This window comes from Saccostrea cucullata, unplaced genomic scaffold (assembly GCF_032062105.1).
Source record: "Saccostrea cucullata isolate Sc308-1 unplaced genomic scaffold, CSIRO_AGI_Scuc_v1 ctg5454, whole genome shotgun sequence".
In the NCBI taxonomy this organism is placed as follows: domain Eukaryota; kingdom Metazoa; phylum Mollusca; class Bivalvia; order Ostreida; family Ostreidae; genus Saccostrea; species Saccostrea cuccullata.
In genome coordinates this window covers 1-12036 of record NW_026929685.1, presented here as the reverse complement: position 1 = coordinate 12036, position 12036 = coordinate 1, and the positions used below count along the sequence as shown (strand labels likewise).

At 31.5% G+C, this 12036-nt stretch overlaps 1 protein-coding gene across 1 annotated transcript; it reads left to right on the top strand.

Moving 5' to 3' along the window:
* Positions 1 to 5564: 5564 nt before the first annotated feature.
* LOC134281823 (toll-like receptor 4) lies at positions 5565 to 12005 on the top strand (the record flags this gene model as incomplete). Its single annotated transcript, XM_062764261.1, has 2 exons — positions 5565 to 5619; positions 10306 to 12005. Coding segments are annotated over exons 1-2 (1704 nt in total), but the record flags the coding sequence as incomplete, so codon positions are not given.
* Positions 12006 to 12036: the final 31 nt, after the last annotated feature.

Genomic DNA, 12036 nt, shown 5'->3' with positions numbered 1-12036 from the left:
CTTATCAAAATCCCATTGTGATGTAAAATATGCATCCCTTTCTCACAGAAATTTATTTTAGGAAAAAAGTGCATATTAAATTCCCCCAAATACGGTAATTGTTTTATATATCTCACCTTTCTTAAGCGGAGTGTCTTAAAAGTATGTCTTCTCTGATCTGGGGATGTTTATAAATAAATTAATAAATTCACAAATAACCATGATAACCAAACAAAACTTCAGCACAGGTATTTAAATTTTGTTGTAAAAAAATCTATGCACACAGGTAACCTGCAGGTAAAATTACAAGAAACTTAATATGTGTATGTGCATTAATGATTAATTATCTAAATGTCCCAAACATCCATTATCAATCACAGGTAATTTTACTGCACAAAACATAAACAGAATGACTATGAGAACTTATCATGTTATGCATATCTTTCAACAACTGTAAAAATCAGATTCTGGTGTGTTTATATATTAAGTATATAATGAATATGTATGCCATTCATAATCCTCCACTTTAATATTCCTATTGCCTTTGTTGAGACGAGAAGAGAATTCATTGACTTTCTTGGAAGAGGGAGGTGGATGTAATGAGTGAAAGATGATGACAAAGTCCTCCATCTACACGTAAACATGTACATGTATATAGACATTGCATGTACATTTGTATAAATAGAGAGGAAAATTCAAGAATACACTGTGCATGAATACAGCCATCCAAGCAACTACTTCATATTTCAACATATCAAATAGAAATTAAAAAATACTGAAAATAAATGGTAGTATCAAAATTAAAAAAAAAATTTATGTCAATTAAATCTTAACTTGATTTTATCAAATATCTTGCTTACCTAGAGAATTGAGAAAAGAGCTCTTGTGACATTGATTTTTGGATTATATGACAGGAGTCGACCAAGCATGACAGGGAAGAGAGTTAAAGTGTGATAGGGACACACCATCAATATATCAGTCAACATCTGTACACGTACAGAGTTTACACCACACTCTGTATAAAGGTCACAATGTTTTACATCTGTAACCTTTAGACAGAAAATCTGATACATGAAGAGATGCAGAGAAATTATCTGTTATAATTTTTGACTGATGTACAATCTAGCTTACATTAGACTGGGTTTGAGGGTGACTTAATCCAAAAAACCTTTTTTAAGCAAAAGGTAAAAAGTTTGGTTCCAAAAGTTTACAAAAAGAAAGATGTAATCACAATGACTGAAATTTAAATTAAAAGGTGTAAAAAGAAAAACCTTTTTTTTAGACTAGCTGTGTTCTTGGGTAAAAACATGGCCTATAAAGGTTTTTTTTCTTTTTACACCTTTTAATTTTTAACATTTATGTAAATTGCACTGGTTTCTAGAAGAAAGTTTCCTTTTACCTGCATTAAGGTTACAGTATATATATATAATTATAACAGTAACTTGATCCAAAGGGTCAAATGATGACTCGTATCACGTCGAGTTGACAGGTGCGGATCATCAGATCTAACAAGACATGAAGCGTCGAGTTTGATGTGATGATCCGCGCCTGTCAACAAGATGTGATAAGGCTCTTCGGATCAAATTACTGTTATTAATAATAAATTTTCGATGTTACACTCAATTTCATGCAATATTTATATAATAAAAAGGGACTTTTTAACGTGCAAGAAAAATAACGTCATGTTTCTGCGTACTATGTCATCAGTTTCAGAGAGTGGTGATACGGATTCAGAAAACCAGTGTAGGTGATCCGTAAAATCAGATCACGAAGTCACATGATAGCATGAAATCAACAGTACAATTGAGTGATACACGTTAGGTATATATTAAATATATATATTTCAAACACCAAACAAAGCTGTCACTTCCATTGTGTGATGTAAGTGGCCCAATATCTCAATAGATGTGAATAACACTAACAGCTAGTGGCCAAACATTGACTTTTTTTAAAATGACCCCGAACAAATATTACTGTTATATTTAAAAAATTGTTCCTATACAAATCTACACGAAAAAAAGTCTAACATTTTTAATGTTTTGCACGGGCATAAAAAAATCGATGTTGGACCGTGGAGATGTTGGACCGCTAGATAATTAAATTTTTTTTTTTTTCGTTGGTATTCCAAACAGTGACATATGATGTTAATAATGGATCTTACAAAATACATGTTGTTATATAATAAATGAAAGGTATAACAAAACATTTTCAAGAGTCAAATACATTTGACCTTTTGTCTATTTCTTTCCAAACAATTTTTGTGAAAACTGCACATAAATAGCTAAGCTGAAGCTAGTTTGAACACACACATAGCTTTATATCATCAATTTAATGCACAGAAGGTAGTGGACAGTTACTCTAATACTTAAATTATTTTTTTTTGTATTCCAAAAGCTGCAATGAGTGAAATATCTTTAGGTTGTTGTTTTGATAGCCCATGCATAGTACATTTTCAAGCGTCAAATACCACAGGTACTGTGTGTTGAATTGCACATTCTTATTTGAAATTTTTTTCAAATTTATATTAAGTACACTTGTGTTTGCAATAGGAAGTCGTCAAAACCCAAAAATAATCGCTTCATAAAAAAATACCCCACTATACATTATAAGAGAGAAGGTAAGCAACTTCGGTTTGTTTACGTTGTACCCCCACTGGTCTTTCTGGGTTTAAAAATATTTATTTATTTCATTTTCACCTAAAATGTCGGTCCACACTGTCTCTACATATATTTCTGTCTCAGTCAATGCTATCGAATTGACTCTGCATCAGAAAAAAATTTAGAATGTTCAAATTCCCTTAGGTAAACAAAAGTGCATAGAGAATGTTACATTACCTAACGTCAGAGAGTTTTAAATAGTAATAATCACTCTCGGGTGTTATCATTGGTAATAACTTCCGTAACCTAAACGTAAACAAACCGAAGTTGCTTACAAATAAATTTATCGTATATATTGTCTAATAAATAGTCTCTGTATTCGTAATGTAGTAGAAAAAAACACGGGCGATAACCGCATAGAAAATTTACTTGGAACAATCAGAGAGTTCCAAATGTAAACATGGCCGGTAATTTGCCATCTAGAGAAAAACGTTGAGAAAATTAATTGGATTTTCACATTTATATGGATTATTTTTAAATAAAAGGCATAAGCAATCTCAAGAAGGTTTGTTTTGATTATTTTGGTAATTCCTGCAAATCATTTTATATTCTTCAAAATCATTTCGGAGCGGATAGGGCTACATTACAAGTATATGGGACGTATTCTAACTGTGGTGAGGGCCTGTACCAAGACACAGTTAGATTATTCTAACTAACCTTCTCTCTTATAATGTATAGTGGGGTATTTTTTTATGAAGCGATTATTTTTGGGTTTTGACGATAATTATTATAAACATGTTGAATAAGTTTTACTATATAAATTGTGAAAAAAAAGTCAAATAAGCCCCGTAGTTGAATATTGGGGGGGGGGGGGGGTCCTGTCCACAAGTACCTGTGTCAAATACATTTGACCTTTTATCTATTTCTTTCCAAAACAATTTTTGTGAAAACTGCACATAAACAGCTAAGCTGAAATAAATAAATAAGTAAATTAACGAATAAACATGATAAATAAATAAATAAATAGACTGGAATTATCGAATGAATACCTATTCGTTCAAATACCTTAATTGTGGTTAATCTTTTTTATGAATTTAATTGATATATTTCATATACAAGCTCATGTGTTGAGCCTTTTACCTCTCAAAATTGGAGTTTGTGTCATGGAAGTTACCTAAATTAATAACATTACAAATTGGAAATACTCCTGGTAATTTCTTTTAAAAGAAATAGTTAGCCTATCACCCCTCTTGTAAATACATGTATATACAATCAGAAAAAAATTGAGACAATTTTCATAGCAGTAAACAAAATAATACAATTCATTACCTGCAATTTTAAAAAGCAAGAAATTCAATTATTATTCCTTTACAAAAAACATCATATTATACGGAAAATTTAACTCATGAAATAATTGACTGAATCTTTTTAGTTCCCATTGCAACAGGTTAAACTTTATAAAATCAAGGAATATAAACATAACTAAATATCCACAATATTAAAATCCTGAGCAATTGGCTAGGAAAAGCACATATCAAATTGCCTGAAAGTTTACTGAGGGTAGGGGGGTTGTATTTTGTGAGATCAATTTAGATTCCTCGTTACGTATATTTGTAATAAGTTTGGAATTTCCAAAATTGGCAGTGGTTTTTGAAAGAAGATAAAAATGAGAAAAGATGAACAACAACGAGAAGACAACAACGTAATACTCTGAACAAGGTTTTCTTATACGAAGAAATTTTCTGACCTTGATCTTAAATTTAAAAAGTTGGTTCAAAGTGTGTGTCTGACTGCATTCCCTCTACCCATAGACCTCGATCCGTTCATAAAAATAAGCTAAGAAATGATGGCCCATACAAGAATTCTACTACAAATGTTTTTTTTCCTTCTTTTTTTGGTAAAGACCTTTGCTCATGCACCCTCTGGTCATGGGTGATGTTAGAACAAGGGAGGGTTGCGGAGAAAAAAAAAACTTCATAAGAACCCTCTATTTCTCATTCAGGCTATCTGTAAAAGAATTTTTGCTTTCCCTCTCCCAACTCAGGGTAAAATCACTGAGTAGGTATGTACGTGGGGAAAATTGTCGAGAAAACTTTAATATATTTGTTGACTGGATAAGAGATCTAATTTTAATTAGATTGGACTATCTGTAAAAGTATGTTTGTTTTCCCTCTCCAAACTCAGGGTAAAATCATTGAGTAGGTATGTATAGGTGGGAAAAATGGTCGAGAAAACTTTAACATATTTGTTGACTGGATAAGAGGAATAAATAGACAATAGATGTACTGGAACAAAGTTATGAGTCTGGCAATTTTTAGTCCGTCTGTCGGAGAGGGCAAACAAACATTTTTTTAAAGATGGCCTCTATGGCCATGGTACTTTTTTGCAATTAATCTACATTTGATAGAGCCTCCAAATTGAAAGTAGGGTTTAATCAAAAGTGTGTGTGTGTGTGGGGGGGGGGGGGGGCTACACCCTCGTATATTTATTCAATGCCTATATACATGTATAATGCCTATTTTTGCAAAAAAGAAAAGCTCCCCCGGTTCCGATGCCTATGGCATTTAGGATAATATTTTATTATAATCATAGACATTTTTCTATAGAGCAACAAGAAGCAAATGACCCTTATTCTATATGCACTTGTTTTCTAAACAAATATAACTTCCTCTCTAGGTTAAAACGGGGCAAGGTGACACTACAGTGTGCTTTTTGGTATAAATTAAATATCAATATCCTCAATTAAGAATCTTTATTATATATGATATTTGTTGCCCATTCTCATTTCCTTTCATTATTGCCTTAAATAAATAATTCATTACATAAATGTATGTTTAACTTTCACTAAATCAACAGAATTAATCAATAATGATATTTCCTCCTGATAGCAGGAATAATTTATTAACACCTTATATGCATTGCTTCCTCGGGAACCCAATTTCTAATGTTTTCACTAAAGGTTTTTGAAATTTGCTTGTGAATGGTCAAGTTAATTTTCAAAAAGAGTGTAAATTTAGGGATTAAAAAAGATTGCTGATAATGAGTAAGTATCAGTAAAAATTGCACATTTCTGCAAACTACTATAAAATCACATATTTTCGTGGTTGAGGAAAAATATTCTACATTTCATCGAGGACATGAAGTAATGGGTCTCTTCATATTACGTCGGAAACAAGGAAAATAACGAAAAAAGCCCCACTAAATTTGTGATTTTACAGTAAATATAATATATATGATTGTGGACTGTGGTTGTGAATTTTACCCATTAATTGAATTGTTATATCTAGATATATTTAGTTTCATAAACAAACGTGTATATGTGTGCTAATACATTTTGTGTGGGTTAAGGTATAACCTTTACTCAGATGATTAAAATTCCACTGATAAGAACGAACAACCACCTATTGCACATTGTACATCTATAATTCTTGTGTTTAATTTCAATTTCAAATAACTAGGTCAGGGACCTACTTTTCATGCTAGTGGCATAGTTTCTCGGGAAATACCTAAATTTTTCACCCTATGACCAATTTTTTCTTAAATCACAAAATATTACAAGCAACAAAACTCTTTAAATAATGAAATATTATAATAGCAATGGAACAGTGTTGCTTCATATAAAGAAAGGGTTAGAGTTTTGGCTATAAACATAATAATTATTCAAGTCCGAATTTTCTCTGTAAAAATAAAAAATTTTTCAAACAAAACAAATTATAATCCCCCCAATATTTAGAAAATCTTAAACTCTTTTCCCAGTTTCTAAATTATTTATATAGCCTCATATTGGGTAAATGATCAAATTATTGAGATAAGTTGCCTGGAATGGTTTTTGTTCATATTTTTGAATTTCTTTATTTACTAGCATTCAATTATTTGAAATAATTTATGAACTTTAAGACATAACATTTGCAAAATGATGTCTACAAATTCATGTAACCTTTACATTGTGATTAATATTGCAAGAAATATTAGATTTTGACAAAAATAAAAAATAAAAAAATTAGTCCAAATTTCCTCTGAATTACCATACACTGACTTTTGTTAAGTACTGTATATTTTCTTCAAATAATAAAATATGAAATTTAAATTGATATTGAGTTTTAACTTCGTAATTTTATCCATATAGTACAATTTTTGATTTAACATATTATTCTTTAAAATTCTTTTATTCTATTAAAATTTCCTCTCTGTTTTCTTAAACATGAGTAAACGTCATCCTTAACAAAACCAGTACCCCTTGCTTGTCGTAAAAGGCGACTATATTATATTTTTTAACAATAAGAAGATATAAAGAGGCCCCGTGTCACAGCAGGTGTGGCACGACAGGTGTGGCACGATAAAGATTCCTCCCTGCTCAAAGGCCGTAGGTGCCGAGCATAGGCTTAAATTTGCAGCCCTTCAATATAGGCGCCGTTTTGGTATTTATTGCCAAAAAGTGATATCAAAAAAAACCTATTCGAATAGGTTTATATCACCTATTCAGTTTTTCACTTGTTAAAATTGATTTTTTTTCAGATTTTGTATAGGTGATATCACCTATTTGAATAGGTGATATCACGTATTCGATATTGAATTGGTGAAATATTTGGAAATCCTATCCGAAATAGGTGATATCACATTCGAATAGGTGATATCACCTATTCGAATAAGTGATATCACCTATTCGTGCTGAATAGGTGATATCACCTATTTGGATAAGTGATATCACCTATTCAAATCGAATAGGTGATATTCGAATACGTGATATCACCTATTCATTTTCAAAAGGTGATATCACCTATTCGAATAGGTGATATCACCTTTTAGAAAAGGTGATATCACCTATTCGAATAAGTGATATAACCTATTCGAATAGGTGATATCACTTTTTGGCAGTAAATACCAAAACGGCGCCCCATACTCTTCACCGGCAATGGTGACGTCTCCATATCAGTGAAATATTCTGGAGAGGGACGTTAAACAGTATACAATTAATCAATCAATCCTTAACAAAACATTTCTCGTTCGTATATGTGTATAATTCTAACAACATATACTTTATGTATACATATGTCACTCTCTGTGCTCTTTAATTTGAAAAACATTTTGATAACTATATTTGTACATGCACATGTACTCATAAATCATAACGATATTAAGATATTTAAGGGGGTTAAGGTAAGAAAATTAGAAAAAAAAAGTATTTTAAAAAGTCATCATAACTAGATGAAATCTTGGAAGACAAACAGCATACATGTATCTTGAAAAACAAAAGAGATCGAGAAAGAGCTAATTTTATTTTTTTTTGATGACTTTGACTTTCGATCTTTGCACAACACTTGAGTCGTCATATGTAGTGACATTTCCCCCCAAAGAATCTGGGGGGATAAGGCGAGCCGAATGCCCATGCCCGTTTTATGGTTATGCAAGTACGTTTTTAGGAAATATTTCAATTCTCCGAATGTAACTATGCATTTGAATATTTAAAGTATTTGTGAAAATGATCTCTAGACTTTAAAGAAACTTAACACTTTACTTTTATTTTTTGCCACAAATTGTGTAACATGGTTAATTAAGGACGTCTATATTTTGTTATCTGAATGATCAGTGATGATATACTTTATCAAAACATTGCTGTGACGTCAAGCATTTGTTCTTGCAGTCTAAAAATTTACCTGTAGCCGTCCGATAATGATAATTACCAGTCTGATAATATATTATCGGACGGCAATGATAACAAAATCGGACAGTTTTTAAAAAAACAAAAAAAAAGAGTGAAATTAAGATTAAATATGTCCAGAAACCCCCAATAAAAATGTTAGGAAAAATTCAGGGAAACCAAACGCAAGGAAATTAAGTTGATCCAATACAAAATAGCAAATCCATGAAAAGAAATCCGAGTTTAAACCTTCCACAACATTAATTTTCACTCTTCAAAAGAGTTTTTGATTCAGCACTTTGAATAGAAAGCGAATTTAAATCCATTTCTGAAAAAAAGATTCTGCAATCTCCATTTATGTTTGTTCCCCCATGGCCACACTTTCAAAACCTGAGAATTTCCATTATCTAAGCTAACAATTTAGCTAGGGTATAAATATGCATTAATTACTTGCCATGGTGATGGTTAAAATATCACCCAAAATTATGTCAGTATCAATGTCAATTTATGCACATCATAAATAAAAATTTCCCCACCCCAATCTTTCACCACCGTACCCCTGTCCTGCTAAATCGAAACGACTGCCATTGAATGAATGAAATTAATGAAACAAGAGAGTTCATTTTCTATTTTTTTAATGACTTTGACTTTTTCTTTTACAACATTATCAGACAGGTTCCCCCAGAAAACAAGGATGCTTGAACTCCCATTGTGTTATTATGGTTATCCAGGTAACTTTTGGACATTTGAATGGCAATGTTTTAAGTAATGATATATGCATGAATATTTATATTTGTAAAATTATCTAGACTTTATAAAAGAAACTAAACACTTTACTTTTATTTTTTGCCACAAATTGTCTAACATGGTTAAGGACGTCTATTTTGTTATCTGAATGTTGTATATAACACATATTGCATGTGGGGCTATTATCAAAATTTTTACATTATTTATAATGATAGTGATTATATCTGGATTAAAAGGTCTTGTAGTAAAATAAGTAAAAATGAAAATACAAGTATTCCAATGTATATTCATTTTAATTTTTATCTGGCATTTTTAATAATATATTATAAATGGGTTCATTATCAAATGCATATATATATGTTATTTTCAGTAAAAAAAAAATGTACTAATTACTAGTAATCCTAGAGCAACTTAATTATAATACAAAACAAAAAAAAATAATTGTAAAATATCGAACACTTTCCTTACAAAGCGTCATTTTAAAGAACTACTCGCTAGCCACTAGGCCACGCCGTCACACATACATAAGGATTTTAATACTATACTGTTTTCTATATATGGATAGCGTATTTGGACTTAGAATTTTTAAAGACCATAATGAAAATGAAAGTAAATAAACTTATTTTTTTATATATAGAGCGGGTCTTTGTACCACTTTTTTGCGAGTGTAATAAGAAACATATGTCCATTGCCTTTCATTATTCGTCCTCAGAAAAATGGTACAATGACCCACTCTATTTCAAATTTGTGGTTAGAGCATCCAAATTATGTCAATTTTTGTGAAAAAGGAGCGTGTTGCTAAATTGGTGAGTTAATCATGCAGAATCGAATTCGCTGTTACAGTACTGTGAAATAACTAATTTTCGTGGGGGTTTAATTTTCGTTGTTTTCGTGGAATGAAGGGAACCACGAATTTATGTCTACCACGAAATGTAAATTTTCATATGCATAACTACTAAAAAGTTCTTCATCAACGAAATCAAATCCCCACGAACCAACATTTTTTCCTCAAACCACGAAAATTTGACCCCACGAAAATATGTGATTTTACAGTATTTAGGTATTGTAAATTTTTATGCAAATGGCAATTAGCAATATATAAATTTAAGTGAAAGTGAATTTTGTGGAAAATGAATTTACCGATTTTTTATCTTTCATTATGTTGTCAAATGGCTCGGCTTATCCCCCCCAATTTCTTTTCTAATATCCTTCAAGTTGCCTTGAAGTTAAACAAAGTAGTTATCACGTGTCATCTGCACTCTGTTTTCCACAACATCAGTAAACACCTGAACTTTTCAACATTTGATCTATACTAAAATATATTATTTTTTATTTTTCATCCAGCACTGGAGTCCAGAAGTTGGATTTCTATCCTGATGTGCCTAGTAATGGTGGAAGGATTAAAATATAAATGCCCCTTCAGCAGTTTGTGCACATGCACAGCTCACAACAAAAGCATCTTTGCCGACTGCTCAGGGCAAGGCCTGAATAAGACACCAGAATTCCCTTCTGACGTCACTGGTATAAATTTAGCAAGGAACAACTTTTCACACATACCCCAAAATCTTCCACAGACACTGCTCTACCTGGAAATGTCCCATAACAAATTATATAAATTGGATAATGCGTCATTGGCCAAATATATACATCTTCGAAACTTCAGCATTTCTTGGAACAGACTCATCGAAGTTCAGAAGGGAACTTTTCAAAACACTTCATTCCTTGAAAATCTGGACATTTCTTATAATACTATACTTACTATTGATGTTCTATTTAATATTTCTCAGGATCTGAAGAATTCAAACATAAAAACTTTAAATTTCGAGAAACTTCAATGCACCTATGGGGTTAGTCAGATCTTAACAATAAACCACATTTTGAATTTGAAGAGAACACAGTTGAAAGAACTGAATTTAGCATCAAACAGAATAAATAGTTTAGAAACGGGTGCTTTGGCTTCCCTACCAAAATCTCTCCTGGTCCTGAATCTGGCAGATAATGTGCTAAGTTATGGGCTGTACATCATGGAATTTGCGGCTTTACACAAGTTGGAGGTTCTTAACGTTAGTTTCCAATCAACATTTCATCAAGTTCTTATGAATCGCAACTTCTTTGATCAATGCAATGATACTCGAAGAAAGCCAAACTTCGACTTGTACCTACATGAAACATGTAATAGTGCAACCTCTGTTGACAAAGTCCTTCCTGAAATGGATAATTTTCTTACACGAGATTTTAACTACACGGTTTACTTTCCACCGAACCTACGCAAATTTTATTTTCATGACAATTTATATAAAATGTCTATTCCCCACTTTCCTTTAGCGCATCTTGCTAATTTAACTCATGTGTATGGACAACGAAATATTATCTATGAAGTCATAGGACCTGTCACAGGTGTAGACCAAATTGATTACATTGATTTTTCCGGTAACTTTTGTGGTTTTATATCAAAATCGTTTTTTAAATCATTTTCAGGACTTAAATATTTGAATATTTCTAATAACGCTTTGGGACAGGTTTTTGAAAATGATAAAAATGGAGTGATTTTATCTGCGCAAACAGATTTATTAACACTGGATTTGTCTATCAATAGAATATATCGCCTTTCAGAAAAGGTGTTTTTAAGCAACAAGAAATTGGAACGTTTGTATCTACACTATAACTCACTAAGTAAATTTCAAGTGCGAATTGGACATATGAGAAATCTTATCTTATTAGATCTCTCTTATAATCAGTTATCAGGTCTTGAGTCAGCTACGAGAGAAGCATTAACTAGCATATCAACATCTAAACTAATTCAGGTTAATTTGATGGGCAATCGTTTAAAGTGTTCGTGCGAAAATCTTGATTTCATTCGGTGGATGTACAGCTCTAAGTCTCTTCATTTTTTGTATTTTGAAAACTATACCTGTGCATTTGGCAATTTTGCAGAATATCCTTTAAATAATACAAAGAATATACTTGAAAAATTAGAAAAAGTTTGTTCCTCATACACTCTAACTACAATTATTGTGACGTCATTGATCATCTCTGCCATTACTGTAATTGCAAGTAGAATTGTTTACAGATACC